General features: G+C 38.3%; 1 protein-coding gene across 1 annotated transcript in view; it reads right to left on the reverse strand.

The window, feature by feature from the left end:
* The window catches only part of MYO5C (myosin VC), a 132,114-nt gene extending 114,416 nt beyond the window's left edge, over positions 1-17,698 (reverse strand). Inside the window, exon 1 of the mRNA XM_051980669.1 lies at positions 17,577-17,698. Coding sequence (XP_051836629.1) covers positions 17,577-17,603 — 27 coding nt within the window. The 5' untranslated portion in view covers positions 17,604-17,698. The remainder of the gene's footprint in view (positions 1-17,576) is intronic.
* Positions 17,699-17,710: the final 12 nt, after the last annotated feature.

Consider the following 17,710-nt stretch of genomic DNA (forward strand, 5'->3'; position numbering starts at 1 on the left):
GGATATAATTTGTTATCAGAAACATCTGGCTGCATAAGCAATCACTTCTCTAGTTTCTCTTGTAATATCTAGAGAAACTCTACTCGTCTAATCTGAGATGAAATGGTTCTGATACCTTTGATTCCTGCTGACATTTCTGTATGTATATTTCCATTACCTGTTAGTAAGTGTGAACTAATAATTCTATCAACTTTATAAATTATTTTTTTCTCAATAAGTCCATAAAAAAGGAAATTTTAGACAGGAAATATACTGCATATAGTTCAGTATTCTCTTCAATATTAATTCAAATAATTATGTGTAAACAAGATATAACCAGAATAAATTAGATGGTTAACAGAAGAAAAGCATGAAAGTTAAAAAGATTAGGAAAGCTTTCTTTTAGAAGGGGATATCCAGGATTTGAAGTCAGAGAAACCAGGAGAAGGAGATGAGAACGGCAAATGACAAAATGAATGAAAAGGTTAGGTTGGGATAATTGTGATGAAAGATTTTACAAGTCCAATAAAATTAATGTTTTACTCTAGAAACAATAAGGAGCTACTGGAATTTTTTGAGGAGAGAACAAAAAGATCAGATTCAGGAACATAACATTAGTAGCACCTGTGTATAGGGTGGATTGGGATAAGGAAAGACTTAAAGAGGGGAGACCAAATAATAGATCATTTCAATAGTTCAGGGTAGAAGTGATGAGATCCTGCAATAGGCAGTGACTAGACAGGTGTGACACTCTGTCTAAGGGACCAGGGACATGAGGAAGTGGAGCAGCTTCTTGTAGTTGTCAAGGTTAGACAAGGTTAAAACCCCAAAGCAGTCTTAGTCCTGCAGCTTAGTCCTGAGCCCTATCAAAGACTGAAGCAAATGGTTACAGATTCCAACTCATTGAGAAACGACCAAAACAGGACCTATGGATGATGACACAACGACAAAATGATTAAATTTTGCTACTGAGATCCAGAGTTCTCGCCCACAGATTTTATTTATTTTTGCTGAGATGATTGGGGTTGTGACTTGCCCAAGATCACACAGCCAGGACATGTTAAGTGTCTGGGGCCAGATTTGAACTCAGGTCCTCCTGATTTCAGAGCTGGGGCTCCATCCACTGCCCACCTCGCTGCTCCTCACCCATAGATTTTCAACCACTTGCTCCATAGCAATTCAGGGCTCTTTAGCTTTTGGGGAAAAAATAGGACCATACAGTCATAAAGTTAGATATTTGTCCCATGCTCTGTAAAATGCTACTTTTAAAACAGCATACTCAAGAAGAGAGGCAGTAAATGTGCACGTAGGGATAAGAGAAAAATGAAGTTTTTTTAAAGCTACACTTCAGTCTGCAGTCCGATGCTATCAGTTCTTTAGTTATGGAAAGCATTTTTCATCATAAGTTCTTTAGAGTTATCTTGGATCATTGCATTGCTGAGAATGGTTATGTCACTCACAGATGATCATCTTACAATATTGCTGTTACTTTGTACACAGTACACTTCACTTTGCATCAGCTCAGGTAAGTATTTCCAGGTTTTTCTGAGAGCAAATTGCTTATAATTTCTTGTTGCCAATAGTATTTTGTCATAATCACATGCCACAGTTTGTTCAGCCATTCCTTAAATGATGGGTATTCCCTCGATGTCCAATTCTTTGATCCAATAAGAGCTGCTATAAAAACTTTTGTACATATAGGTCCTTTACCTTTTTGTTTTTTATCTTTTTTTGGGATACAGATCTAGTAATGGTCAAAGGGTACACATGGCCCTTTGGGCTAGTTCCAAATTGCTCTGCAGAATGGTTGAATCAGTTCACAATTCTACCAACATTTCTGCAATGTCCCATTTTCCCACATCCTCTCCACCACTTGTCCTCCTCTTTTTCTGTCCTACTAATCTAATTGGTAAAATAATAGGTATGAGGTAGCACCTCAGAATTGTTTTAATTTGCATTTTTCCATCAATAATGAGTTAAGACATTTCAGAAAAAAAGTATTCTTGATAAATATTTCTGACTGTATTTATTTATTCCTTCCCACCCAGAAATGTGATGATTTCATCGTGATGTTTACAAAATGTATGCTTCTGAGGTTAACATATGAATCATTATTTACCTATTTTTATATAAATGCATAGACTTCTGAAAACTGAAATAGAAGTCTTATCATTGAATAAATATTTACAGAATACTTCCTATTGGAAGACTTCTGATTAAATTCCATAGATGTTCCACAGAGAAATTAAGATTCAGGCTCTGCCCTATAGGAGTTTACAATCTAGTTTATAAATAGAAGGCTTAGCAAGTTTATACAAAAATTATATCAGAAAGAGGGGGGATAATTTTTAAATTAAATTTATTTTTGTTACATCTTAAGTTCCCTCCTTTCTTCCCCACCCTATACTAAAGAAAATCACCATTTGACATATATATATGTATACATAAAGAGTTAAGTAAAATTATACAATGCATACTTTTAATTATCAGTTTCTCTGAAAGTAGATAGCATCTTCATTCATAGTTCCTTTGTAGTTGAACTGAATATTTATAATGGTAAAAATAGCTTAATTATTCACAGTTATTCTTCAAACAATATTACTGTTATTGTATGATGTTCTCTTGGTTCTGCTCTTTTTACTCTTCATTATTTCATGCCAGTCTTTCCAAATTTTCCCATGTAAAACCAACCTGCTCATCATTTTTTGTAACACTGTAGTATTCTATGACAATCAGAGCTATTCTTTTTTAGCTATTCTCCCACTGATAGGGTATGCTCTCAATTTCCAGTTCTTTGCCATCACAAAGAGAGCTGCTATAAATATTTTAGAACATAAAGGTTTTTGTTTTCTGATCATTTTGGAAAAGACTTAATAGTGGTATTGCTAAGTTAAAGGGTATAGGTAGTTTTATAATTCTTTGGGCATAATTCCAGATTGTTCTCCAAAGTGGTTGGATCAGTTTACAATTCCAACAACGTAGTAGTGTTCCAATTTTTCTATATCCCCTCCAACATTTGTCATTTTCTCCTTCTGTCATTTTAGCCATTCTGATAGGTATGAAGATGATATCTCAAAGTTGTTTTAATTTGCATTTCTCTTATCAATAATGATTTAGAGCATTTCTATATGATTATAGCTTTGATTTTTTCATTGAAAAGCTGCTGTTCATAATTTTTGATATTTATCATTTGGGGAATGACTCCTAGTCTTCTAAATTTGACAAAGTTAACTATATTTTTATATCCAAGAAATTTAATTTCCCCCCTAATTTTCAGCTTTCCTTCTAATCTTAGCTTCATTGGGTTTATCTTTTTCAATAGAATGTAATAAAACTTATCCATTCTATATCTCATAATGCTCTCTCTTGTTTATTCATAAATTCTTCTCCTGTCCATAAGTCTACTAGATACTAAGTTCCATGTTCTTCTGCATTACTTCTGATATCTCCCTCTGTATCTAAGGCAAGTATCTATCTTGACCTTATCTTGATAAATGGAGTAAGATCCTGGTCCATACCTACTTTCTATCAGATTGCTTTCTAAGGAAAAAAGTTAATAGTCACTGCCTTAAATTGTTGAGACTAATATGACATTTTAAAAAGCAGAATCTTAGTGTTTTATCTGATATTTTCTTTTTATTTCTAGCACAACCACCTCCCTTCCCGACCTGTATTTTAGTTGATATAGGACAGAGGTGTTCAACCTGCCCCGTTTTGCATACAATATTCTTAAGCCCCGATGAACTGGATTAAAATGAAGTTCCTCTGATTTTAATGTGTTGATATATTAATTTTTATATCTGTATATATAGGTATATGTACACATGTATATACATACAAATATATACATATATGTGTGTGTGTGTGTGTCTATGTAGCTAAATAAGTGTGTAAAACTGTGTGGTTTTCCAAGTCTATATTGGTTCCAGTGTCGGCTCCTGCCTCCATTTCTAGTTTAATTTGACACCACTGGTTTGGGGAGCCCCTAGTGAAAAGCCCTCTCTACCAGTGCTGATCACTTCCCCTAGAAAGGTTAAGACATTAAGCGGCACTGCCATAGCCAGGACGGGTCAGAGGTGTATCTGAACCTATCAGTAAATATCAGAGGTCAGACGGAGCCCAAGTCTTCCTGACATTAGACAGGCTCACGTCTGCTCCCACTCAATGGGCCTTTCTAATCCACAAAAAGGAGCTTCCTTCCTGTCATTGCCACTGTTCCTTCTTCCTCCCCAGCTTCCCAGGACAAATGATGAGGCAAGTGAATTTTCCCATCACCTGATCCAAAAGCTGGCTATGTTTAATATCAAAAAACCCCATAACCCTGCTCAAGAAACTCTATTGGCTCCCTATTGTCTCTGGGATCGGATATACAAAGCTCTGGCCTTCAGAGCCCATTGTAACCTGGCCCCCTCCTGTTTTCAGTTTTCTTAGACATTGATCTTTGATCCAGCGGCACTGGTCTCCTGGCCCGGTCGTGAATGGGTCTCTCAGATCTGGGCATTTTCTCTGTCCATCCCCCATGGCCGGAACAACTGACCTTCTGGTTTCCTTTAAAATCCAAACAAAATCCTACCTGCTATAGGAAACTTTCCCAGACCCTCTTAATTCTCAAGCCCACCCTCTATTACTTCCTATTTAACCTGTATATATCTTGTTTATACTTACTTGTTTGCATGTTGTCTCCTTCATTAAATTGCAAAATTCCTTGAGTTTTAAGAACTTACTCTTTTCTTTTCTTTTCTTTTTTTTTTTTTTTTTTGGTATGCTCAGTGCTTCGCACAGTGCTGAGAACATGGTAGCCTCTTAATACATGCTTATTGATTGATTGACTTAACTACTGACTGTGTAACTATGAGAGCCACTTAACTTCTCTTAATCTTCATTTTCCACATCAATAAAATGAGAGGGTTGTACCCATTGACCTCTACAATCCCTTTCACTTCCAAATCTCTGATCTCATCATTCTCATTTCTCCTTCACCAAAACGGAGTATATGGAAAAAGCAGGGACCATTTTTGATTATTACTACTATACTGACCACACTGTGTGTTTTTTCCTATGTCATTTTTTCATATACTAATATCAATTAAATTTCATACATATTCACTAAGTACCAACTGTGTATCAGAAACATGTTTTAAGTGCTTGAGTTAAAGACAAAAGTGCTTAAATCACTACCTTTAAGGAGCTTATCTTTTAATGGTGGATGGCTTCGATATGTAAGCAGATAACTAAATCCAAAGTATATACAAAATAAATATGAATAATTTTGAGGGCTGCTTACAAAAAAACTAACAACAGGGGAGAACAGGACAGTAAAAGAATTCATTTCAAAAAGATCAAATTAGAATCACAGCATTTCAGGGCAATATTGAAATAATTAACTGAACTTCATGAGAACCATTTTTAAAGAATCATTTCCCCCCTCTAAAACAATGATTAAACACTTTCCTAATTAAAAAAAAAATTCACATTCCATGGACATGACAGACTCTTTTCTTTTGGTGTCTCAATTTCCTTATTTGTAAAATTAAAGAGATGAACTAGATGGTCTTTATGTTTCCTCCTTACTTTACAATTCTCTTTTTAAAATAAAGATATTTTCACTTTCTTATACATCTGTATAGGTTTAACTCAGTTCATAATGTGTGGGTTGCCAGCTTACTAATGACTGAAAAGCTCTCTGAAAACAAGGACTAACATGGAAAAAGTGGTGTAAGGCAATTTTAGTTGCCAAAGAGATTAAAAATATGCCTTGACTATTCTATTACATCAGAGTAATTTATCAAGTCATATGAAAAACAATCCCACCACTAACAATCAATCATATTTACCATCTACAAAAGCAGTGCAATGCTTCCTGCGTATGCTTGGGACAGAGAAATTCTTATTCCTAATGGATAACAACTTTTAACTGCAAGAGATAGATTTTTCCAACTATTCAGGGCTTCAAAATAGCTATTATTCATTTGGAGATTATTTTAATTCTTATTCACATCTGCTAATTCAATAACAAGATAGAAAAAAACCCAAGCTTTATTATGTACAAGAAACACATGGATATAATTTTAAAATACAATAGATATTATTTAAGCAAGAATATAAAACTCTTCCTCTTGGAAGAGAATCCAGCTGCAGCATTGCACCCAACCAAGCTCTGTCCTGACACACTCTTAGATCCTTTAATTCCTATTCAAATCCATGTCTATGTTCATCTGTTTCTCTCATCATCCAGCTGTGCTTCAGGCTTATATATATTCTAAGAAACAGTATAGTCAGAATCAGTCCCCATTTCTACTTTTCAGAGTTGACAGCTTGTTTAAATATGGCAGGCTGGAACTACTGAAATCTCAGACTAAATGTTATCTTTTTCTTTTTTTCTGCTCTTCCTGATGGGCCATAAAGAGCACTGGTAGCTATTTTCTGTCTAGTTCTATGAATAATGCAAGAGGCTATGGGGACCTTCCTCTGGCCATTTGGTGATCTGCCACTGAAAGCATTTGGTGTTCTGGTGAAATACTCCGAGTGGTCCCTCAGCCCTCACCCTGTTCCTGGAACGAGGGGGTGGGATGCTGCATCTGTTTAAAGACTAGGCTGACACTCTCTTGGCTCCTCTACTCGAGGAAGCAGGATGGAGAAGACCAAATCCGACTTAGCTTAGGTTCACAGTGAATATGTGTCAGGTAGGAATGGCGGATTTATATGAACGAGATTTTGCGACATTCTGGCTGCATCGCACTTCTTGTGAGAACATGTGGGTGGCAGAAGCTCCTGGGGGGTGAGGAGGAAGAAAGAGAGAAAAAACAAAAGAAAGAGCCAGAGAAACTGAGGCAGATAGAAGGCACCTCCCGACTCTCACGTTATGACAAAGCTCATCTACATTTCTTGACAAACAACTGTCTCTTTGATTACAGTGAGAAAAATTCACAGAAGTTTTTCTCTCCCATTCTCCTTCCCTTTGCTTATTTAACTGGTGTCCATTGTGATTTGTTTTTATGTCTTTTGTTTTATTATTTTGATCCTGTTTTCTCTTCACATAAAAACTGTGGTCTATCCAGACATGTTCATTTTTCATGTGTGTTCTGGTCACAGTTAGTATCCAACTGAGGTAAAGTTCTGACTATTCCAATTACATAGAAGTAAACTGGCTAGGAGGTTTCCTTCCTCATTTAGCTTAGACTCTAATAAATGGTTTTATGTCTCCAATTATGACTTTCCCTTCTCACACAATGCTCATATATACTTGCATCTGGAGTTTTATTATCTAGATTACCTTATCTATCTTTCGAGGCTTCTTACATCTTATTATACACAGAGTGATCCAGTGACTTGGCGTCCTGGCTGTACCACAAACAAGACACTCCATCTCTTGGTTCTGAGCTCTCCTTCATGCATGGGATACTATCCTTCCTCCACTCTGACTAATGACTTCCCTGGCTTCCTTTTAAGTTCCAACTGAAATCCCACCTTTTACAGGATGCCGTCCCCAATCCCTTTTCATTCCTATGTCTTCTTTCTTTTAGTTATTTCCTATTCATCCTACATATAGCTTATTTTGTGTATATTTACTGCATGTCACCTTCCCCTTTACATAGTAAGCTTTATCTTGAAGGCAGGGAATCTCTTTTTTTGTATCCCCAGTGTTTAGCTTGGTGCCTGGAACATTGTTATTGCTGTTCAGTCATGTCTGACTTTCCACATTTGCCATTTTCTTCTACAGTGAATTGAGACAGAGATTAAGTGGCTTGTCCAAGGTCACAAAACTAATAAGTGTCTGGGGCTGGATTTGAACTCAGATCTCCCTGACTACAAGCCCAGCTCTCCCTCCTAGCTGACAGTAGGCATTTAATAAATGTTTACTTATTGACTGATGTATATACCACACCTAAAATAAAATATAAGCTCCTTGAGGGTAGATATCTTCAGTTCAGCTTTTGTATCCTCAGTGCTTGGAATAATGGCACCAGAGAAGTACAGAGCATGTCAACTAAATTAAAATTAAAACAGAAAAGGTAACAAAACAAAATTTCCCAGAGATAAAATCAGATTTGGAAATTTTTACCATTCATCTCCCAAACAGATCAAAGAAAGAACAAAAGAACCCACAGTACAGAAATGTTTATAGAAAAGAATTGGAAACTAATAGAGATGTCAATTAGATGTCTGGAGAATGGTTGAACAACTTTTTGTGTTGTGAATATAATAGAATAATATGCCATAATAAAAGGAATAATTTTAAAGAAATGGAAAGACTTGTATGAACTGTTGCAGAGCAAATAAGCATAACCAAGAGAACAATTTATAAACAACATTGTAAAGACAAAGGACTAAGAAACATAATTAAGAGAGCTGAGAAACATCTATGCAAAGATTAATCACATTTCGATGAAGAAGTATGCTACTTAATTCCTGATAAAGAAATGATATAATTAAGAAGCAGAATGTGACATTTTTTGGACATGAGCATATAGAAATTTGTCATATTTGATTATTCATAATTATTAAAGGGTTTTGTCTTTTTTTTCCTAATGGGATAAAGGTGGGAGGAAGAGAAAATATATGCTTATTCATTGAAAAAATAAAATCATTAAAAATAATCCGTCATTCCTGCAGGTATGCACATATGATAAAGATATCGATACATAAGGTACATAGGGTAAACACATTAAACTAACAAAACTATATAGAGAAAATCCCTTTTCCTCTCTCCATTGAGATAAACACCTCTGTGTTCTCAGGTAACAAATTCCCTTCCTCAGTTTCCCTCTAACTAAACCAATTGCTGTAATTTCACTGTCTTCTTACAATCGAGTTATGAAAATCAGGTTTGAGGGGTTTTTTTAAGTGCTTGAAATGAAAAACACCACAGAATTTCCCAGGTCCCGATTTTGGTGTTGGGGGCTGGCTCTCTCACTTAATCAGTTCAGGGAGCTTCTTGCATCTCACTTCAAGATCACCAGCTCCATGAAATGTCCCCTACATTTTCCCTTTTCTCCTCAAATAACAGAATTTGACTCAGGAACCATTGTTGGCTCTGAACTTCAGCGTATCCCTTGAACACATTTGTGTGTGGACCCCCCATTCCCACTCCCCCACGAGCTTTCTTGCCCATTAGAATGTAGGCTTCTTGAGGGCAAGGTCTAGCTTGCTTCTTGTCCTGTGTCCTCCGCTCTAGCCCATTCTGGAGCACTGTGCCATCTGTCTCACGATCACTGATCTGCTTGGAGGATGAGGAGCAACAGTCTGTTCTCCCGTTGGCCCTTGTCCCCTGAGCCAGAGATGCGCCTGAGGAGGTTCCACAACAGGGGACTGCCCAAGGAGCCCAAGCTTGACAAGTGCTTGGTTGATGCAATTCCTGTTGTACTTTAGAGCACGTGTAAACATTTTATAACTGTTCTTGGTCCCAGTGTGAACAAGAGCCAGAACTGGGCACTAGTCAAAAAGCTCCAATCAACAAAAACCAATCTGTTCTGTTCAGCTGGGCTCTTCCTGCTGGGAAGCATTCCAGCAAGAGAAGAGAGAACTGTCAGAAGGAAGAGATCGTCTTCCTTCGCCGGCTCAATGTTTGTTTTTTCATTTCAGGTAAAGGAGGTTGGAAGCCATGACCTTATGAGTTTCAAAAGACCAGGAAGATAAATCATAAGGAACTCCAGGAATGGAGTCTATTCCAAGGGTTTGTAGCCAGTGAGTCTAACCAGAATGATGAGGAGCGCCCTTCCAGAGCCACCCCAGCATAGAAGAGCCGGGGCTTCCTCCTGAATGTGGGCGAGAACGTGACAAAACTCCATGTTCTGTAGAATCTGCAGTAAGACTGAGCCAGCTGTCTCCTGAGACTAAAGTGGTTGAGAGAGAATGTGTTCTGAAGTGATTGGATGGGATGTTCATAATGCTGTTCTTGTCCTATCTTCCAAGCAAATGTTCTTTTGTAAAAGCTAATTGACATTAACTAATCAAATTAAGGGTTTTGGGGTTTTTTGAAAGTCATGATCTCCTTTGACATTCAGGTAAGAAGCCTATGGATTTATCATCAGAATATTTTTTTAATTCATTATTGGAGAAAATGTTAAGTTTCAGTTATAGGCTACTGAAAATACATATTTTCTCCTATTAAAGTTCATAGAGGAGACCAGACAGCAGAGCAGATCAGAGAGCAGGCAATATCTAGAAAGTTTAGAGGCTGCTTTTCCCACTCAGAGATTGATGCTAGTTTACCCTAAGATACAGCCTTTAGGCATTCCTTCAAACTTGTGTATCCACAAGAACAATTTAATCAAAGTGGAGAGAAATAGATATAGAATTGTTGTTTTCAGTGCAGATATGCCATCTCAGCATTTAGCCTAATAGTAGACATGGGCTACTAAAATTTAGATTTAGACCTTATTCACAGATCATACAGTTTAAGTAGTGACTGTTGACAAAGCCCTAGTGTGAACCAAACAGGCAAAACTGAAATGTTTTGAACTTGACTGGTTTGAAGGTTCTCCTGAGCACAAAATAAATGAATTATTTCCATGTATTTCAGATAAAGAACTCTCAAGTTAAATGGAATTGGGATTAGACATTGGCAGCTAACAGGGGGATGGGGATGGGAAAACACTTGAAATTTGAGATTGCGTCAATAGCATTACAGAAGTGACATCCAACCTCTCGATAATACTCATGAAACTCTGAAAGGGTGATGTTGCCAAACTTGCTCTGGGAGAAGGGAGTTGGAGTACTTGCTATATGTATTTTTGTCTAGTTTCCCAGTGAAGAAACACCCTCTACCAAAGCAGTTTAACAAACTGATATGCAAAGTACAATTTTAAAGACAGATGCCTAAAGTGCCAAAAAATTAATCTGGGCTGCAAACTTTTTTTCTATTGTATTTTTATTTATTCTGTTAAACATTTCCCAATTATATTTTTGTACTTTAATATTTGTTTTCCTTGGTTACATGTAAATTTTTTTTACATTTGTTTTTAAAACTTTCCAAATTCTCCCCACCCCCATTGAGAACATGTGAAGTTATGTAAAAAAGTTTTCCATAAAAGTCATGTTGCAAAAGAAAACACAGAGCTCTCCCCACCCAGCCAAAAACAAAAACAAAAACAAAACCCTCAAAAAAAAGCAAAAATCAACAACAGTATGCTTCAATCTATATTCAGACCTACTCAGTTTTTTCTCTGGATATGGATAGCATTTTTCATCATAAGTCCTTCAGAGTAGTCTTAGATCATTGCATTGGGCAACAATATTTTTAAAGTGTTTGCTGTGTTTCTACTATTATGCTAAACCCTCAAGATTTAAAGAAAAGCAAAAATATACCCTAACTTCAAAGCAAATATACCCTACTTGCATTCTACTAGAGAAGACAATATATAAATTAATTGGAATATATAAGATAGATGGGCAACTAAGTGGCACAGTGGGATAGCATACTGTGCCCACGTTAGGAAGACCTGATTTCAAATCCAATCTCAGATACTTCTAGTTATATAACCCTGAGCAAGTCACTTAACCTTGTCTTTGCTTCTTCATCTGTAAAATGAGCTGGAGAAAAAAATGGAAAACTACTCCAATATCTCTGCCAAGAAAACCCCAAATAGGGGTCACAAGAATTGGACAGGACTCAAAAGGATTAAACAATAGCATGGCCCCATTGGCTTTGTCAATATTCACTACTTAGACTATGGATGGTGAATGGAATCCATGTCTAAATTATAACTGTTTAGTTAAAAAGCTCAGTCTGGGGTGGTATGCCTGCACTCAAAGCAACAATTCTATAGTTATTTTCCTACTCTGATTCAGTTTACCTGTGGACATGGTTTGAAGAAATGCCTGAAAGCAGTCACTATTCCAAGGTAAATTCCCTTCAGTTTCTGAGGGGAGGGAAACAATCTCTTCACCACCTAGATCCTCCCAGCCCCCCAAAATCTGACAATATACTTTCAGTTTCTGGTGCCTCCATTGACAAATGCAAATAGTCAATTGACTGAGACCCTGCCTTATAAGTAAACACAGGGCATGGTTTACTCAATCCCATATTAAGTTACACCCACTTATCTCCCTCCCTCCATGACATTCTCCTGCCCACAAGGAGATGATTCATTCCTTCGCATATATGCCTGGGATGGGCCAATGAAGCCCACATGAAGAGCATGATCGGTTCTTTAAAGGACATCACTTATTCAGGAGTCTGTTATCAAATTAGACTGCATGAGAAATGGTGGCCACAAAACACAGGCCTAAAACACAGTGGGGACTGGACTGATGAGAATATCACTGGAAGAGGGGGCCTCTGGTGAAGAATTTCTTCTCCCAGTGCAAAGCAGCACCTTTGTTTTAAGAGATGCCCAAAAATGTCTGTGGCAGCCCTTTTGTGGTGGCAAGAAACTGGAAGCTGAGTGGCTGCCCATCAGTGGGAGACTGGCTGAATTTATGTTATTGTTCTGTAAGAAATGACCAGCAGGATGAATACAGAAAGGCTTGGAGAGACTTACAGGAACTGATGCTGAGTGAAATGAGCAGAACCAGGAGATCATTATATACCTCAACAACAATACTGTATGATAATCAACTGTAATAGATGTGGCTCTTTTCAACAATGTGGTGATTCCAGTAAGACTTGTGATAAGAGTCATCTGCAGCTAGAGAGAGAACTATGGAGATTCTGAATGTGGACAGAAGCAATATCAAAGTGTTTTCAGTTTTTTGTTTGTTATTGTTAGTTTATTTGCTTTTTCTTTCTCCTGTTTTTTTTTTTTTTCTACTTTTGGTGTGATTTTTCTTGTACAACATGACCAATATGGAAATATGTTTAAGAGGATTGCAGGTGTTTAGCCTATATCAGATTCCTTGCTGTCTTGAGGAGGTAAGAGGAGGAAGGAGAAAAATTTGGAACACTAAGTCTTAGAAAAATGAACGATGAAAACTATCATTACAGGTATTTGGAAAAATAAAATACTATTGAGGAAAAAAAATAGAGTTGCCCAGATACTGAAAAGTTAAAAGATTTGCTCAGACTCAAACAACCAGTATGTGTCACAGGTTGTTAAATCATCCTAGCTACAAGGTCAGCTCTCTGTTCACTACTTGATTAGGCCTCTCTAAGTGATAAGGAGAAGAAACCCACAAATAATTAAAAAAAAAAGTTTCTCCCTTTGTCCCTCCCCAGAACACTCCTATAAAGGTTTACTGTAAGTAGTTTAAAGTAACCCAGGTTTTTGTAAATGTTCAAATTCTTCCCAACTGTTGCACTTTAGGAATGTTCTCAGGTAATACCAACACAGACAGATAGATACACATACACACACACACACACACCCCTTTGACTTTTCATTTTCATTTTTCCAGATTACTTGGAGTCATGGTGGGTATTTCTGACCATTTAGACACTGATTTCAGACAAAACAGATTTATCTCTTAGCTGATAGTCATTCATTCTCACAGAATGGTTAATTTACTTCGTTGCCCAAAATGATTTTCAAGGCCTAGTACCTTGGACTGTCCTTATTTTGGAGACAAGTATCTCCCCAAATCCAACAAAGGAATACAATTTCATTATATGCAGATTTTAGAACATATCTGAATCAATGAGTCCAGGTATGAGGCCATATTTTAGCCATTTCCATCCTAAAGAATCTCAAATTCAGAACCATAAAAACAGAATTCATCATCTCCCTATTTAAATCTAAGATTCCTATTTCATCTTTCTAATCACCTAGAACTGTAACCTCAATATCTTATTGTGTAATAACTTTTTAATTCGTCTCCATTATAATCTCTCTCCTTTCTAATTCATATTCTACATCAGGGATGTAAATATCCAGTCTGGGCCACAAAATCATTTGCTTAAGGCAACCACAGGTGATGAAGAGCTAAAAGCTAGGTACAACTATCTCCCACTGCTCAAATTCTACAAGTTGATAATTTTGTATGGCCCATAAATATCCAAATGACCCTTGGCAGAAAAAAAAGGTTTCCTACTCCTGCCATGGTTGCCAAAATCAACATAAAGCACAAATCTGGCTGGGTTAGTCCCCTGCTCAAGTACCTTTAGTGGATCCCTAAAGCCACTAGAATAAAGCACCTGGCCAATTTAAAGCCCTCCACAATTTAATGTTGCATTCTGAAGCTATCCCTCTCAGACTTATCTCATGTTACCTTTCTTTTTTGTCAAATTACCTTTTCCCTAAGCTTGGCCTTTTTCTTCTTACTTCCATGGCTTTGGGTAGGTTGGAAATAGACTACCTCTTTACCTGTCTTTTAGAATACCTTGATTTATTCAGGTACCACTTTCAACATGAAATGTTTCTTGATCCCCTGTCTTTCCTTTGGATAATTTATGTACCAAAAAATCAGATATTAGATGTGGAAAAGACCTTAGAATTCATTGAGTTCAACTCCTTCATTTTATAAAGACTCTGAACCCCAAAGATAATCAGTCACCCACCCAGAGTCATACAATAAGTATCCGAGACAGGATAGTAACCCCTGTCTTTCCAATGTCAAATCTGGGGTTGTATAAACTATTTACTTCCTGAGATAACTGACAGCTTCTTGAGGGCAGGGACTGTTTCTTCTGTCTTTGTGAACTTGAGTCCTTGTAAAGTTATCCTTGCTCAGTGTTTAATAAATGCTTGTTGAATTGATTAATTTGTTGAAAGGCCATCTAATGGAAAGGGAATGAGATTTATTTCACTTTTTCCAAAGGGCAAATCTAACACAGATGGTTGCAAGATAATCAATCCTGTTTTGCACATACTGGTTTTAAAATAGCTAAGGTAATCCTGTTTGAGAAATCTACTGGGCAGTTGGTGATGCAGAACTAGCACTCAAGAGAGATTAGGGCTGGATATACAGTCATCTGTATACAGATAGAGGTGATGATAACCCTTGGAAGCTGTGAGGGAATGGGAGAATGTAAGAAGAGAGAAGGGTAAAGGACAGAGCATACTCCCAGTTAGGGAGTAGGATATGGATGGCAATAAACTGAATGAAAACTTCTTGAGAGTAATAAATGCTTGCTAATTGATCCATCACAACAGACCAGGAAGAGGCAATCAGGTAACAAGAAAACACAGGAGAGAGAAATCAGTGTAAAATGCTGCTAAGAGGTCAAAAAGTATGAGGATCAAGAAAAGGTTGTTGGATAGGACAATTAAGAAATCACTGGGCACTCTGGATCAAGCATTTTTTGTTGAATGATGAAGTTGTAAGGCAGACTGCAAAAGATTGACAAGTGATTGAGAGGAGAATAAGTGGAGACAGCAGATGCAAATAGCTTTATTTAGAAGTTTTGCTTTGAAAGGGAGATAGAAGATGGTAGTTGAAATCAGAGTAAGCAAGTAGTTAATTGTACAATTGCATATGTAAAAACAATTTAAAATAAACAAAATGGTGAAATACCAAGTCTTGTTTGATTGTCCCTCCACATCTCCATCTTTCATTTAACAATCCACCATTTTGGTTTAGACCCTCTCATCTGAACTATGGCAATAGGTTCCTACTCAATATTGTTGCTTGGAGGATCCTGCCCCCCTTTCTAGTCCATCCTCCACACAGTGGCCAAAATGACATTCCTAAATAGAACTGACATGTTATTTTCCTATCAAAATAAACTTAAGTGGTTCCCAATTATCTTTAGAATCAGATTCAATCTCATATTTGGCATTTAAAACCATGTTCAACAACTTGCTCCTCAAAAACATGGAATACACTTTAAAACTTTACCATTTGGCCTCAGTTTAGCTTTACAGACTTATTATGTAATTTGACTTTTTGGGAACTCCATGCTCCTGACAAACTGGCTAAACTACTGTCCACCATACATTCCAACCCCCATTTCTATGGCTTTACACAGGCTGTTCCCCTACGCCCCTGTGTATTCCCTCCTGCCCCTTGGAATCTCCACCTCTTTTCCTAGTTAGCTCAAGCACTACTTCCTATAAGACCTTTCCTAATCCCTCTCCAATAAATGCCCCCATCCAAATTTATCCTGTATATATTTGTATATTCAAAGTATAATTTGTCTCAGAGAGATAGAATATAAAATTCTTTGAAGGAAGGTATTTATTCCTTTTGCCTTGTATCCCCAGAACCTAGTTTATATTGTTTGCTGTCGAGTCATTTCAGTCCTGAAAAGACTCAGTGACCCATTTGGGGTTTTCTTAGCAAAGATACTAAAGTTCTTTGACATTTTCCTCTGTAGTTCATTTTACAGATGAAGAAACTGAGGCAAACAGACTTAAGTGACTTGTCCAGGGTGACATAGCTAGTAAGTATCTGGGTTTGGATTTGAATTTATGAAGAGGAATCTTCCTGATTTCAGGCCCAGTGCTCTATCCACTGAACCACCAATCTTGCAATTCCTTATTCTTAATAGTATCTTCAGGAGTTTTTAGATTTGTCAGGTGGAGACAGCAATTAATATTTTATTCAAATGAACAACTAAGCTCATCTCAGAAGCATTTCATTCCCTCTTTCATTAATAATTGAGAGGATCTGGGAAGCTCTATGGGATGCCAAAACAAATCTCATCCAATCTAGAAATGAAAAATTTTTTTTAAGTACCACAAGGAGGACAAGTCCTGATCCTAGTTTTCTTCTGACCCTTGATGTGTGTTGCCTAGCAGCTGTGTTACCTATATTTTTTCATCATACTTGGGCTCAGGAGCCTAGATTGAAGCTTTTTTAGTGAAGTTGAATATGTTACATGATAAATATTTAACAACCTGCTCTCCCAAAGTGCAGGACACACTCCAGTTTAACCTGCTTTATTAATATTTTCTCCATTGCTTTTTCAAGTCTAGCTTTTCAACCCAACAACAAATCAAACCCGGATTTGCATTCTTTTCCTTTCCCACAGGAAAACTAAACAAACGGCTCACACTGAAATTTTAACAGCTGACGGGTACATGCTGGCCCCAGCGTGTGTGTGTGTAGATGTGTGTATGGGTGTGTAAATATTTAAATTCCTGGAGGCTGACCTGTCCAGTGCTGAGGAGACTGACAGGAGAAAGGAGCTTCCCCGCGGAAAGTACGCTCGCTGAGGGCAGCTCATTTTCCTTTCCCGGCTCCGTATCCCTAGCCTTACACAGTGCTTTGCGCATACTAGGGCTTAAAAAAGATTTATTGGACGTGGCAGCAGATCACGGGACTGGACAGCAAGAACTTGACTGACCCCCAGCAGCCGTGTCAGAAGGGATGGGGACTCCCAAGTTCGGGGGGTCAGAAACTTCCCAGTGCGACCTTTTCCAGCGGGGCTGCCAAGCCCCACCTCGCCCCAGCAGGTCCCAACCGACTTGCCCATCTCCTGCCAGCCCTCTTCCTTCCGGGGCCGGGGCGGCAGGGTGAGCCCAGAGCCGGAGTTAGCCCCGCGAACCCCCACATTCGGATTCGCTCTCCGACTCGGCGGAGGGGAAGGGTCCCGGGGGGGCGGACCTTACCCCGAAACCCGGGTCCCAGCCTGGAACACTGCTCACGGTCCCCGGGCCTGCCCCCGCCTCGCCCCGCCTCTCCTGGCAGGTGCCTTAGGTACAGTCAGCATTCGCGCGGGCACCGGATGGGTCTTGGATTAAAAGCCCCCCCACTCCCCGCCAGGCTCCCGTACTTACCTGCGTGTACAATTCAGCCACGGCCATGGGGGTGGCGGCGAGTCCCGGGAAGCAGAAGCCCCCGAGGCCGGAGCTGCGCTCCCCAGGGATAGGGAAGGAGGAGGAGAGGACTCAGGAATCCGGCGTCCTGGGCA

This window comes from Antechinus flavipes, chromosome 2 (assembly GCF_016432865.1).
Source record: "Antechinus flavipes isolate AdamAnt ecotype Samford, QLD, Australia chromosome 2, AdamAnt_v2, whole genome shotgun sequence".
Taxonomy (NCBI): Eukaryota; Metazoa; Chordata; class Mammalia; order Dasyuromorphia; family Dasyuridae; genus Antechinus; species Antechinus flavipes.